General features: G+C 42.5%; 1 protein-coding gene across 1 annotated transcript; it reads left to right on the plus strand.

Moving 5' to 3' along the window:
- Positions 1 to 434: 434 nt before the first annotated feature.
- Positions 435 to 14,884, plus strand: igsf8 (immunoglobulin superfamily, member 8). Its single transcript, XM_026166762.2, has 8 exons — positions 435 to 593; positions 772 to 931; positions 3,947 to 4,327; positions 6,005 to 6,466; positions 9,472 to 9,650; positions 9,823 to 10,075; positions 10,990 to 11,436; positions 12,551 to 14,884. Exons 2-8 carry the CDS (start codon positions 877 to 879, stop codon positions 12,676 to 12,678), a joined length of 1,905 nt encoding a protein of 634 aa, XP_026022547.1. The 5' UTR covers positions 435 to 593; positions 772 to 876; the 3' UTR covers positions 12,679 to 14,884.
- The last annotated feature ends 576 nt before the right edge of the window (positions 14,885 to 15,460 follow it).

The raw sequence follows: 15,460 nt of genomic DNA on the forward strand, positions 1-15,460 counted from the left end.
AAGAAGACAGGAGTCTGACTGTTTTCTGTGTTTGCAGCTTTATTCTGAATGTTTTGTTTCACAAAACAAAAAACATTCAGAATAAAATCTTTCTGTTTTGTCATTTCAGTAAAAATGTAAAGACGTTTTCTTGTTTTCTACAGTCATTGGTTTATTTTTTCATTGTGACTTCCTGTTTATAACGAACACTTTCTTTTATTCTTAATAGCCGCACTTCTCTAGTTTGTAAGGCATTATTGACCCACCTGAACTTTCCAGCAGTCGGACTGTTAGTGTTTTCATCTGGCGCCACCTTGTGGTAGTGCCTCGTCTCACCGCCTTTTCTGCACCCTTTGTTATCATTGGTTCAAAATGTCACCGTCACCTTCTTGACCAATGACACCAGCTCGCCTCTGTTCCATGCATGCTCCTCCCCCTTTGTTACAAACACAGACGCTCACACACACCAGCCTCCCCCCTCCCCACCCGTGATGCCAGCCACTCCGCGCCTGGACTGGTCTGCATGTTTTTTGAGGCGGTATAATCTGAAAGCGGCCGACATATTATGGAGCAGACGGCTTGTTGATGGAGATGTGGCGGTGCACGAAGAAAAGGTAATCACGTTTTGCATATTTATATATGCACTAATATCCTTCGGGCTTGTTCTTAGGTGACGGCGGTGACTCTCCCCTGCGCATGTGTCTGCGTGTGCGTGTGTGTAATCAGTGTATCGCTACATTGTTATGCATTCCCATTTGTTTTTCCTTCCTCTCGCAAATACTGCGATCACAGCTGGTCTCGGCGGCGGTGATGAATTATGATCGGCGTTAAACGAGCAGAGGAACACGGAGAGGGAATTCTGACTCTACGTAATCCATCTGGACATCAGGGGGGGAGATGAGGACCATGATGGCTTCGATGAAAGCGGCGTTTTTCTTGTTTCTGCACTGGGGTGAGTTCATCCGTACCTCTCTGACCATCTGTCACATGGTGGTACATTTGCGTGATTGCACGGTGACCGAATACACTGTTTATTTGCATATTCTTTACAGCAGGTGGCTTAATTTTCATGATTTGGTTCACCATGTTCTTGTTAGTTTGCTTTATCTTTGAAACATTCCTAAGCGCTGGAAATCCTTTTCCCCCTCATACCTGAAGTTCAAATGCAGAAAAAAACATACCAGGAAAGTCTACTATCAGACAGAACTCTTAGGGTGTGCGGGTGTGGCTTCCAGGAAGTCCTTAGGAAAGGTTGAGTTGAGTAGGAGACGGAAATAATGACTATATAATAATATTTTACGGTATATACTCCATAGTAATGCTCAGTAGTTGCTGGAGATTTGTGTAACTGCGAGTTTCTATGGTTTCTGTCCTTCCTGTGGACATACTACTGTTCCTTGTGAAATTTAAGATGCACTATTTTAACACGGAAGCGTTGTAGTTGAGGTGTTTCTTGCAGAGATATTGTTTTATAAAAGTATCAGACAAATTTGTGATACTTAAAGTAATGACTCATTGGATGTGCATTGGGGAAATAAACTGCAAATGCTTTTAGATTTATACGTCAGTTGTACAGTTTGACCACAGAGGGAGAACAGCATATGGATGACACAGTTTTTATCTCCATCACATTAGTCATAAGTCCAATTATCACATTTAAAAACTGGACGGGCAGGCTGCCTCTGGGAGAGATCCGTATTAGTCACAGGTTTGTGTTTTAACATGCGTTTCTATGTGGGGGTCTTGATTAGAAACTCAGGGGCCCCGTTGTTGCGCAGACAGTAATCCAGACAGTACTGAGCATCATGACAAGCTGCGGAGTCCCCCCAGTCCTATCAGCCCGAGCCCATTGTTAATTAGGACTTGATCCGCTTAAGCCTCTAGTCTCTCTAGTCTCCCATGTCATTATCTGTGGGCGTGTTGTACTGGAGTGTAGCTCTGTGAGAAGGCACGGCTTGTTTTTGGACACTCGCGAGCGCACACAGACCAAAAGTGCCCGAACGCACTTGTCTCGTATTTCTAGTTGTTCAGGTAGTCATCATTCAGTTTCAGTGAGTCAAGAGGCTGTGTTAGCTGTCGGGGAGCTTTTGTTCAGTGTCACTGTGTGGGTGTGTTTTTGGTTGCATCACATTTGGATTTTCTGATGATGCTGATTCTCTTTGGCTTTTAGGCACCAAATGAAAAATGAACTTGTTTACTGAATAGTAAAGGTGCTTATCACCTCTGTTTTTGTATTTCTTTTCTTGGTTTAAAATGTTCTGAACCTGAATTATTGTTCCTCAAAAAAAAAAAAGTTATGTTATCTTTCCGGTGGCTGTCTGCAACAATCAATGTCTCAGCAAGCTACTAATGAAATTTTGATGAATTGATTATCTGTCTAACAAGTTGTCAACAACTGGCAAATGTCACTCCAAAACCAGTGAGTTATGTTTCATATAGGGGCTAAAATGTTCTGCAATGTGGAGCTCCGTGCTGCTTTGGAGGCCCGTGCATGGATCCTGCTACTGTTTGAAACCTGCATTTGTGTAATTAACTCACATGACATTTGTGTAGATAGTGTGAGACTTACCAGCTGGTGTCTCATTCTAAAAGCAAGCAAAACTTTGTTTAATGAAACATTTATTTGCAACCTACATTTGTCATCAACTAACTGTATTTTGTGTGAAAGTTCGTGTTAAAATCAGCAGCGTTATCTCATCTCAAAATTAGACTCTGTGTCAGTAATTAATATTTTGGAAAGTACCAAAAATAAGAGATAAAGGTCATCGTGTGACAAGTTTCAGGGCATGTGTCTTAAAAAAAAAGAGTTTGTGTTTAACCCCGTTTCATTGTGGTTCTGGGAATTTATGGGAAGCCAGACCCAGAGACTCAGAAATACAGTGATACTGCAACCCTGAAGCTGGCAGCTGTCACTCCTCGGGCACTCAAGGATGACGTGGAAGGAGCTTTACTCATTTTTAGGTTTACTTTAGCCTTGAGTAAGGTGTCCTCCCTCAATTTCACTGTGACTTCTAGTTTACAATTCCAGCTTTAGCTTATTCCTTCGCCATTTGCTAAATGCCTTTGATTTACTCTCAAAGAATTTGCTTGCGCACCTTGACAACAGCACTGTTTTGCAAATACAGTACTTACAGTTGATCCCTGTAATAGGCAGAAGTTAGTCCCAATTGCAGAACTACTAAGCATGAAAGCCAATTACCCAGTTTTTATTTGAAGAAGATAAAGGTCAGTTCTGCAGATCAGAGTCTGGTGTTGCGGCGTTAGCACACACAGTAAGAAGGTCTTGGGTTTGATTCCAGCATCTGGCCTTCTGTGTGGAGTTGGCACGTTCTCTCCGACTTCCTCTTAAAGTCCAAAGACATGGAATGCAGTGGGGTTAGTGGGGTTGGGTAAATCGGCCATAGGTGTGACAGACTAGCAACCTGTCCAGGGTGTTATATTCATCACATATAATCATATTTCTGTCACTGTATTTGGAAATGAAATGCTCAAATATGTGTTTGTTGTTAGTTGATTGATAGAAAGTAGAGTTGCAGCTGTTTTATGCATCATGACCCGTTTCTTTGACCTTGCATGTTTCATTTCAGATTTTTCTAATATCCATTCCATTCTTTATACTTACAAACCATAAATATAATACAGCCACTATCAAATTTACTGTGAATGTAGAAATCTCTGTGTATAATACTATGGCCTAACAATATTAAGGAGCTCACTGAGATTCTTTTATTTGTTGAGCATGTTTTTCTGTTTTGAGGAAGCTCACCCAGAGCGCCAGCACGAGTGTTTCTTCTCTGCAGCTGTTTAAAGTATTGATTCACTGTTAGCCAGCCATCAGCTCAGGATATCGATCACTGAGTCCATGTACCAAACACGCTACGACGGTTTGACACCGTTTCTGTTTCCGGTCTTTCACACTCACCAGATGTGCCATTTTTCCCCATTCTGTTGTGTTTTTCTTTTCCAGTGCTCCAGCATGCTCTGTGCCGTCATGTTGCTGTCCCTGCTGGACCCCTCTACCGTGTCGCTGGCTTCCCTCTCTCCCTGCCCTGTGCTGTGTCAGGATATGAAGGCTCACGTACACAAGACTTTGAGTGGTTTTTGTTTAGGGACGATGCTGCCGGAAGGCAGATGGGAGTCGTGTCCACCAGGGACAAGGGTTTCCCTTACGCCCCGTTCCAGGCACGTGTGACGAGTGGGGAGGTAAGAGTGGAGCGGGATTCAGGGGACAAGGTCCGGCTGATCATCCAAAGGCTCCGGCCTGATGACCAAGGGAAGTATGAGTGCTATACTCCCAGCACAGACAGCTCCTATCAAGGGAACTACAGTGCCACAGTAGCTGTCAAAGGTAAGACATGAGCTGACTCAAAGTTCTTACAGGTATATAAAAAGCTGCCGTTATTATACCCGATATACTCCTGTCACTGTCAACAAATGTCTGTCCCAAAGCTCATTGTTTCCTATCAGAGATGTCAGAGATGTTAGGCTTATACTTGCCCATGTTGTTGGTGTAGCCACAAAAGTTTACAGTGGCAATAATTTTGGGCAACACTGGAGGTTTTTGGTCCACAGGAATAAGATGAGTCATGCATTGTAGATCAGTTCATTCTTTCCTTTCTGCCTTTCCATGCAATTTTATTATGTTTGTATAAAGAATATGAACATATCCAGGCCTGGTCTGGTTCCCGAAACCAGGAAGTCATGAAGTCTATAGAAAGTGAAACCTTTGTGATGCAGCACATGAAAAGAATCCAAGCAGGGAATCATTAACAACTGAACTTTCCAATATTTCCAGTGTTTGTCGCAACTTCACAGTCTGCAAATATCTCTCGAAACTACGCTTGGAAAAATGTCTTTTACTGAGGGAAAACCCCACTCAGCACATCCACACGTCTGTGGATGCGACCAAGATGGTGGAATTTGATGCTGACAACCTTCATGTCTTGGCTGTGTGGACTGTGATTGATTTGCAGCTTTTTGTAAATGTAGTGGAGTTTTGACCAGGAGTTTAATCATTTGTAAATGTATTACAGCTGAATATTTATCCATTTATAGTTCCCAAACCACAATCGTTCAAAGGACAGACACAGTCTGATGTCTTTGAGTTAAAAAGTCATCAAAAACAAAACATAAATAGATAAATGAAACATGAAAACGTTGCGCGTGAATAAAATGGCTTAACCCTTAACGGGACAGCGTCTCATCATTTTAGGGAAAAACTGTTTTAAAAAGTCGGGGCTTGAGACTGAACTGGACACAACTGGAAATGTCAGCAATTGCAGATTTAAACCTTATTTAATAAAGTTTCATTAGATAGATTAAAAATGTGGGTATATATTGTTCAGAGAAAGTGTTCTTAGTTTGTAGAAAACACGTTTCTGTCTGCTTTCTCTAAAGAAAGACTAGTTTTGGTGTTGAACTCATATCAGTGAGTAGAACTGTTGAATTTATGCCAGTCATAGTTTAGCTGTGATGTCTTCAGAAGTGGAGAACAAACTGTATGAGAAGCTTGCATCGGCTGCTCGGTGCTACTCCAGCAGAGAGGATGTCATGTTTAGTGATTAAGTGCAACTTTAGGAATCCTAAGTAATTCTTTCTTCTCACCATCTGGAGTTTGTCTTTTTCTTTTCTGTTTCTATTTCTCCCTGAATTCTTTGCACTTATACCATGATTTATCTACCAAAGTAATTTGGGTTATTTTACTCCATTCAGTTATTTTTTTTATGAGTCATCTTCCTCGTGTTCTACTGAGTTTGCCACCTGTTAGTTTTGCAGCAGACTATCTTAGCAATAGCTCACTAATCCTCTCTTCCTTTGGCAAACCAAGTGCCCAAAGCCAAGGTGGAGGTAAAAGGCCTGGAGTCACTCTTAGCAGATACATTTCATGATTCACTTTATTGCTCTAAACATAGATGCATCTAAACACTACACAGGCATTAGAAATTGAATTTGACATATTTTCTCCTCCCATATGTCTCCTGCAGTGCTCTGTGTAATATGATTGTCTGTCTCTGTACACCCACAGTGATCCCTGACACGCTTCAGATCAGCTATTCACGCTCACTCACCGGCCAACCTGTGTCAGAGGGGGCTTCGTTAACCCTGACGTGCTCGGCCAGCATCCAATCAGAGCAGCTCACCCATCTGTCCATCACATTTGGGAAGCGTGGTGGTGCAGAGGGATCGCCGAGTGGGGCCGGAGAAGAGGTCAGCACCGTCAGAGAGATTATCTCCATTGACAAGCTTCTCGGGGTCGTTCCCGGACGTTTCTACAAGAAACGCTACGATGACGGGGAGATCACGCTGGAGAAAAGAAACGGCGAGGGCGGGCAGGGTGTGTACGTGATGAAGATGACAGCGGTGCAGCCAGATGACAGCGGCTCGTATTTCTGCGAGGCCTCACAGTGGATTCTGGACCCCAATCGATCGTGGCAGAAGATCGCACAGAGGACGCTGGATATTGGCAACTTGACCGTTCAGCAACTAGGTCAGTGTAACTCAGAAACTGCCCCAGTAGCTGTGCTGCCGTTTGACAAAGCTGTGATAGCCTGTGGCAAGTCCCAAGGTCGCAACAAACATATTGAACTGCAGCTCGTTGTTGAAACAACAGAAGCTGTAAAGCTGGTAATAAAACCGCACAGGTTGTTTATTTAATCATAAATTACACTGCAGAACAAACTGGAGAATAAAAGCAAAGCAGGAGGAATAAGACAAAGTCGTGTTTCTGCTGGTAAGTTTGAGCCTCTTGATTGTGTTTTTGTTGTTGCCATGGAAGTGGTGTCAGTCAGCCTGGGCTTGCAGGGCCTTTGGGTAAACTGGACCCTGTCCAGCTCCCAGGCTCTGGGTGTTTGTCTTAGTTATTCACTGGATGTCTAGCTTGCTGGGTGATTAGTTTGCTGACTAGCTGGATAAGCAGCTGATTAAATAGCAGGATGCACATTTGTATGCAGTTTGTTGCACTGTTTGCAACAATCTCACAGTTTAGCTTTTTCCTGGGACAATGGATTCCAATAATTACGGCTGTAACTGAAGACTTTTGAGTAATCCATTATCCCATTACTTTCTGGCCAGTGAAGAATATCTTTGAATCAGTATTTTAATAGCTTTTATTGTCATATTGCAAGATCGAGAAGCTAAGCAATTCTTACATTTGGCCATTTTTTTTTTTTTAGTTTTTGCATTTTTCAGCCCAACTCATTCATCTTGTTGATTTTTCAGGTGGATTTAAAAGGTTAATAGAAGGCTGTCTGGGCAGATGAATAACTGCCTGTCGCTTTGCTGTTTGGCTCATTTTAAATTCTGAGGCGCTTTTGTAGATTAAGAGGATTAAGTAATCTCTTGTTCTCACATTGGCTTTTCTGGGCTGGATTCCTTGAAAAAGAGCACAGGTGTGTCTGTCGGTCCTCCCTCGAGCACATCTCTAATGCGCTGCAATGATGCATGTTTTGTAAGTTTTCTAATAGAAAAATATGGAGAATATTTTTTGCTCCTTTTAAAAAAATGGGTCACATTGTGTTTCTTCAGGAAAAATAATTGGTTGAGTTAAAGCTCATCAGAGCTCATCAATGCATGCATTGTTTATTTGTTACACTGGCACTCGCTGACGAGCGCCATTTGGTTTTGTGTGTTCTGGCCTCTATTGTCTAACTAATACAATAGGCTGACGCATCTCCTTTTGTTGACATGGATGTCTATTATTGAGAAGCATCGTTAGTGTAGAGAAGTTTTGTGGTTAGAAGAGGCTTTGCACACACAAGCGGCTTATACTCACATGTTTTGTACTGCGCTATTTCAGTTAAAGGCTCTTAATTGTTTCAGTTGTTGAGTGCAGTAGATTATTTAAAATGTTACAATAAATACTGTGTGACAGTGGCTTATGTACGTGCACATAAATACCCACTTTTCTTTCATGCATATGTACACGATACAGTGTTGGACAGTATTTAAGAACGGAACAAAAAGTGCGGCAGCAGGCGATTTATGGGTTCGTGAGCTGGCCCCACCCACACCAACCCAGCACACACTCGCAAAAATCGCGCAATTTTGATTGCGAGATATAAAATGACGTCTTGCAAACACATGCTAGATCCTCATCTTATGACCAGTGATAGGATTGGAGAAAAGCTTGCACAATGGGGCTCTGGGATCACTAGTTAACCAAGAAATCCTTCAAACACGAGAAAGGGAACTTTCATAGTGGTGTTTTGTTCTCCAGTACTTAAAATCAACCAGTGTTTTCACAATGCTACATTTGCCACCGTTGATACAGCATCTATATACAGCCCCAGGTTCCCCAAAGGTTGTGACGCTGTGTAAAATGTAAATAAAAATAATATAGACCAATTCGAAAACCTCACTAAGATATTTTATTCACAGTTGAACATAGAAAACAAATTGAATGTTTGAACTGAGCAGAGCAGCTGCTGGACTTTTCAGTCGATGAGAGGTGTGGACTGCAGCCAGGCCATTTCCCACCCATACTGTTGTAATAGCTGGAGGAGGTCAGTATTGAAGGCCCTCCCATCTGGATGGGAGAACACGTTGCTGTAAAAGCTGTGTATACCCTTCAGCATTGATGGGTCCATAATGCACTTCCATACCATCAGAGATGGATAGTTTTAACCTGCATGTGTGGATGGCACAGTGAGCTGTGTTCACAGACAGCGATTCATGGAAGTGTTTCTGGGGACAGACTCGTGCCTGTTTTTAATCTGGTGCTGCCCGAGGGCCCAAAGACCACAGACATCCAATATTTGATGATTTTCATCCTCTTGCTTTGCACACAGAGATTTCTGGATTCTTTTAATCTTATGATGACATTATGTAGTGCATCTTCTGCAGATCTGTGACCCTCTGACCATCTTTACTTCTGAGAAACTCTGCCTCTAAGATGCTCTTTTTACACCCAGTCATGTTACTGACTTGTTGCCAATCAGCTTAATTAGTTAACAAAATGTTTCTCCAGCTGCTTCTTCTTAGTTGCACTTACTTTTCCAGCTTTTCTTGAGACATGTTGCTGCCATTAAATTCAAAATCAAAAACTATTTTTTTCATGGCAACATTTGATATGTTTTCATGTTTCAAATAAACAAAATAAATCACACAAACAAATCTCCTAAAAAAAAAACAGCAGCAGATGAACTCAGCCTGCGCCTACACTCATCCAACCCTTACACTCTATTACCTGCACAGGTGGAAGTATTGTTAAAGTGGTTACTGTTAGTATTGTAATATTTTATTTTTTAAGTACTGTCGTAGTCACGTTAGGTTTAAGTCTTTTTTTTGCTTGTTTTATTTCGACACACTTGATAGGTGATATCGATTTTGTCCCGGCCATTAAATATGTGCGGTACAAAAGAAGCTACACTAGCCTTTCAGCAGAGGTGATACCTGCAGTACATTTTTCCTGTTGTAGTCCAGATTAAATGCTGTTTGCAGCCATCCACCAAGAAGATTTACTGGTACTTAAACTCTGTCTCGTCCTCTCTCCAGCCGAGTCGCTGCGTGTAACATCCTCGCCCACAGGGGAGGTTACTCTGCAGATCGGTTCCCCTCTCATCCTGACCTGTGAGATTTTGGGGCTGCCGCCTGAAGTCAACTCAGGCCTGCTGGTTCAGTGGATGAAAAGGGGATCCACAAGCAGCGATTCAGTCGGGGCCGGAGGAGTCGAGGTAATCTTGTTATTCTGTTAACGTTTTCAGACCAAACGTTCTTAGACCAAAGTTTGAGTCAAAATGTAAATGAAGTACGTATGTGTTCCTCTCAACCATCGACAGGTAAATGTGAAATATTTTCAGGTGTTTCTAGTCTAACCCCTCCTGGCGCATCTTGATATCTGTTAAGGTGGAGGTGGCCCAGATGACCCCGAATGGCATTGTGAGCTGGGGGGATGACCTCAGCAGAGCTAGTGGCGGGTCTATGGAGAAAGCAGCAGAGGGAAAGTACTCTCTGAAGCTCTTCTCAGCTCAGCCTGCCGACTCAGGGGTGTATCGGTGCGTGGTGAGTGTGTACGCCGGAAGAAGAAACCCCGGACAGTCTGTGCCCGCAACACTCACCCAGCGGTCGGAGGGAGTCACCGTCAACCTGAAGACAAAAGGTGAGACTCTGCAGTCACACATGGGCTGAGATTACTGGAATGCTCCAGTTTAAGCCATAGTCACACATGAACTGTGGACGGTGCTGGGAAGGCTATGAGGTAATCTGCTTCAGATGTTTGCTCAGGACTGGAAACCCTTGCTGTGGTTCATGCGTGGGAGCTGCCTCGGTGTAGCGCGCAGGAGGCCAGACATATGCCGTACCTCTCGCTGGCTATGAACTCACTGCACAATTACTCGCTCAAAAGGCTGATTAATGTCCGGCCGATCACATCCAATATTTGCAACCACGCTAGCAGCAGGGTTTCCACGTTGCTCCAGACATTCAGGATGAATGCTGCATGTCATTTTCTGTAGTCTCACTGACTTTTCAAATTTGGTCACTTTTGAAATTTCTAATCCTTGTTTGTCACCACGGACTGACATGGAGTTTGGTACAAGCATTCACGTCCCTGGGTGAAGGCTTTTAGTCTCGTTCGTTCTGTTGTTTATCATATTGACTTTTCAGGAACTGCTGTATTGTTTTAAACGGAGAAATGATTTAAATTTGCAGATTTATTGAGTGTCTTGGTGGCCTGGAGCTCTGGGATGTGGGCCATTTGGCTGCACTCTGCTGTTGAAATCTGCAACCGTATACTAAAATCTCTTTCCCAGCTTCACTGATATCTCTCTAAGTTTCTAATGTATTTTTAAAATTTGTAAAATATTCATAGTTCTCTGCTGTGTTATAGATTTCATTCTATATGCATCACTTTTACTGAAATTCTTTTAATAAGCCAGTTTGGTTTTCTTCAGCTGTGTGTGATTTTCTTTTTATTTAACAGCATGTTGGCTAAACTTCCGTCTGCTCCTACAGTCATTCTTTAACTTTGCTTAGTTTGTCTTCTATAAAATGTTTTTCCTCTTTCTTCCACAGATGTCCTGGTTACAGCCGTGGCTCAGCTCCCTCGTGGCCCTTTACTGAAAAGAGGCAGCACGGTCACGCTAATCTGCAACACCACCGTGACCACCACAGGTCCCGCCCAGGTTCAGGTGCACTGGCTGCGCTGGGCAATCCCTGAACCAGTTATCAAGAAGGCACCTGACACTGTGATGCTAAAACCTCCTGCTCCACCAGAACCCAAGCTGATAGCTTCCCTAATGTACAACGGTGTTTCAAATATCTACATCAACCATAGCGAGATTAGCATCGACCGCCTGTCAGTTAATAGCTACAGACTCAGGGTTCACATGGCAACGAAGGATGATCAGGGCATGTATGCCTGTCATGCTGAGGCGTGGGGACAGGACCCGCATGGAGGCTGGTACAGAACAGGAGCCAAAGCAGAGTCAAATGCAGTCAATGTTTACTTATATGCCAGAGGTAAGTGTTAATCTAATAATCTAAATTAATATTAATAATGTAATAATAGTAATCTGTATTATGGGTCTTATTACTACATACTTTGTAAAACAAATTGTAGTTTTACCTTTCTGATGTGTAAGCTCTGCATCTTACAGGCAAACGTGCATGTAGCCTGATTGCCACTGTAAGGGTAATTGAAGCCCCATAAGGAATAGCTAACCTGTGTATGTTGAACTTGCTTCATTGTGCAGGCCAAAGTGAGCACGGTGGGAGCTGAGCAGCTCCTGATTGAGCTAAAATCAAGGAAAGGGTCAAATAGGAAACCTTTGGTCCCAAGCTGGAGGTTGGCCAGAGGATGGCTTTTTGTCTGGATTGATTTCACCCTTGATACTTTCCCTGATCTCCGTAGCAAACTCAGAGCTTGCTTCTCTGTATTTACATCTTAAACTGTACACACACCTAAGATCTGAATCCTTGACAGCAACAATTAATTTCAGCTAATGGTTGAACCACCTACCCTTGTTTAAGGGAAAAATATGTGGTGTATGTAGAATAAAGCAAGCGTGGGTTTAAATAGAGGTCTTGCTGTGCTGGTAGAGGAATCCCAGTTGGAGGAGATTACACATTAATCTTTCTGCATGTTTATCCTCTGCTACTGCACATATGCAGGTGGCTGGATGGGGGAAAAAAATCTTCACTGTATCTTTGGTGCATGTATTGTTTGACAAATCAGGTGTCTTACTATGTATAATGATATAGAATATTAGTCAAAAGCACAAGCACGATATTTTTGGGTTAGTTGAGGACCTTTTTCTGTTTGCCAGAGCATTTTTAGGCCATTGTGACTTAATGCAGCTGTTAACTGAATCACCAGAGCGGCGTGGTTTCAGTGGCACAGTCCATTAACTTGGCATTTTAGAAATGATTTTCCTTTCTCTTTTATTCAAATGTCAATTATCTGATTAATCAAAGCAGGAGATTAATGTTCTTATATTATCCACGTCGGCTAAAACATCGACCCACCTTTTTGTTTTGATTTAAATAAAGCTCATTTTTTTTCATAGCTCTCTAATATTCATCCACATCAGATTATATCACCGCACTGCTCTCTCTCATTTCCTGTTCTCCTCAGCTGCTGACCTCCTCCTCATCCCTTTGGTGGTTGGCGTCTCTTCAGCCTTGTTTGTCGGCATCGTCATCATCGCAGCGGTAACTTGCTGCTTCATGAAGCGCCTGGCGAGGCAGCGCGCTCGAAAGTAGGCGTCCGGCGCCGTCTGTAATCTGATTGTTCACAAAGTCTTGGAAGAAATGGCCCATAAAGTAACTTCAAGAAGAAAAAAAACGAAGTAGAAAATGACTTTCGTCACCTCGTTGGTTGTCTTTCTGTGTTCTGACCTACATGTTTAACGATCAATGCCAAAAAAATTCAGTTTTATACTTTCTTGTATTTTTATATCTGAAACATATTTTCTTGATAAGCACAGTGCGCTAGGCTTCTGCCGCCACAGTTGCACTGCAGTCTCAAGCGTGTTATTTCTTTTGAGCCAACTTGCCCCCAACATATTGTTACAGCAGGATTGAACCACATGCTACTTAACTCATCAGATGCTTTCTGTGATGCTGCGTATTAAGGTCACTGTCTATCGACTCATGGTGCAAGTTCCCCACCAACAAAGACCGTTCTGTGTTTCCGGGATTTGTTTTTGATACTGTTCCAGTTATTCCTTCCTCAGAGTGCATGTTCTTCTTTTTACACAAAAGCTAACAATGTCTAAATGTACATGCATGGTTAAGGCGCTGCCGCAGACAGTCATCGGATTGCTGGTGGGAGCAGTTTAGCCTCTGGAAAGTTAATACGAGCAGGGATGTTCCAGCAGCGCTCTGCGTGTAAACAAAGTCTTTGTCTGTTACTTAATAAGGAAGCTGCTGGCTGGGGACTTTCTGACGCTGTCCGACTGAGTACTTCATACTTGAGTTTTCTCTTAGGCTGACAGATTTGTATAGATTTGACAAAGAGAAGGCAGAAGATATACCCACAATGCACTGGGCTGAAATGTGTAAATACTCTGTGGAGTTTAGCTGTTTTATTTTCTTAATGCGTTAAGATTGTGCCGTTGCACCATTTTTATTTGGCAAGCACCTGTGTTTTAAGATTCTGTGCAGCAGACTACTCTGCTTTTTTAAAGCACTTGGAGGAAAAGCAGGGCTGGAATGTTTTTACTTGATTTTCTTCCAGCTGAAGTTATTTCGTTGCTGTTTTTCTTTCTTTTTGTGGGATTAATGGCTCCTAAGCTCCTGTTAAGTGACTGAGATAGAAAACTATACTGTGACAAATAACCCCCGCGTTATGGCGGGTAACAGGAAAACTGTTGTGTTGCGTAACGTCTTTTAGGAGTCTCATCCCCGAGGTGAAAACTTTTTCCAAGCAGTGCAGTCATATGACGAGACAGTGTAGTAAAAACTCACTATAACCGTCATCATTGTTATCGTGTGGTTCAGGCCATACATGCCTGCTGCCAACACTTATTATGACTATAGCTGTTGCTGCTAACCCACAAAGATTTACAGTGTCTGCGCACTTAAAACGGGTGAAATCGATCCTCCTCTTCCCGTTGAAAGTAACACTTAAAAAATAGTTTGGTCGTGCAAGCGGGCCTGTACTGTGCGATCATTTAAGGATAGATATATATTCAGCGAAAAGGAGAGGAAAGCAACATTAGTTATACTTGTGGCTCTCTCATTAAAATGACTAGTTGTTTGACATTTCTAAATTTGATTACCCTGAGCTTTGCTTTCTCACTTTATCTCGACGTTCTGTCTTTGTTGGAGTCTCTAGATCTCCCTGAAACCCTGATTATAAATGTTGGTCACAAACATCAGGGAATAAAATCACAGCTCTGCTTGCTTCCTGAGCCACTTTGTTCCAGATCAAGTGCTCAAAGCTGATTTGTTCCCCCACATACCCGCCCACCACACGGCTACACTCACACACACACGCGCACACACATGCACGTGCACATCCTAGCAGCACAGGGTAGCGTTTGCTGGCTGGTATTTCAAATGAGAGAAAGTGAGTATCTGCGTGTTCGTCTCTAATCCCTGTTTATGGCTGCAGTGTCCTGCTGCCCTTCCCCCACCCTGTGTTTGACAGTCGCTTGACTCACACTCGATTCATTTCAATCTGTGTTCCCTGAGAATTACCGCCAGCTGTAAGCGCTGATGCGCATCGCGTGCAGAGTATCAGAACTTCTGTATCAGTTGTGTTTTTGTCGGCAGTTGTATTAAACCCTTTGATGGAGGTGTTATGTTTTGTTTGGATTGTCTACTCTGCTTTAATACCACAGATCCTGAATGCGTCTTACTGCCTTTTAAATATACGAAGGCTGTTTTTCTTTTGCTCAATTTGTTACTTATGGTGCTTTGGCAGACCTGCCAGTTGGTACGACCAATAAACCACTCTGGGTCACCTTGTGCTTTATTTTCTGCTGCTTAACAAACATCTGTTTTCTGCAGACAGCTTGGAAATGGATGCAACTGGATCCATCCGAGTTATTGGACAACATTCTGCAGAGAAGAAAATAATCACATTTCTCTGACAAAGTGAGCTAGTAGAGCATATTTTCCATCGACAGTATGAAAACCATTAGATTTCTTGTACTTGGTGCAGTTTTTGCATTGCCACGCAAGCAGAGGATTAGTGTAAGCCTTGTGCAGTGCAGACTGTTTTAAAGTTTGTTACAGGATTTACATATTTTTAGTGATGAGTAATGAGTTTTCATAATTTGTATCTTGTGAGAAATTCATAATTTAATGACAGAAAAAGAGAATTGCATGCAGTGTAGTAACATGGGTCTAAGTTGAGCACTATAGGGAGAAAATAGACACTAAAACTGGAACTAAAAATAATATTTTTGAACACATAGCCTGTCAGGGGTTTAAAATATTGCGGGTAAGGTAAAAAAAAAAAAGTTACTTCTCGTGCTACAGTATGTTCTGGCATTTATCTGGAAGCTCTTTCAACATGCACTAATGGAATAAACAC

Source organism: Astatotilapia calliptera, chromosome 5, assembly GCF_964374335.1.
Source record: "Astatotilapia calliptera chromosome 5, fAstCal68.1, whole genome shotgun sequence".
Lineage (NCBI taxonomy): Eukaryota > Metazoa > Chordata > Actinopteri > Cichliformes > Cichlidae > Astatotilapia > Astatotilapia calliptera.

Bases quoted from the DNA above. Each gene is read 5' to 3' on its own strand.
- igsf8 (XM_026166762.2), top strand. From the start codon at position 877: ATGAGGACCATGATGGCTTCGATGAAAGCGGCGTTTTTCTTGTTTCTG. The intron at 4,328-6,004 runs GTAAGACATGAG...GTACACCCACAG, and splicing joins TGCCACAGTAGCTGTCAAAG to TGATCCCTGACACGCTTCAG. The intron at 10,076-10,989 runs GTGAGACTCTGC...TTTCTTCCACAG, and splicing joins CGTCAACCTGAAGACAAAAG to ATGTCCTGGTTACAGCCGTG.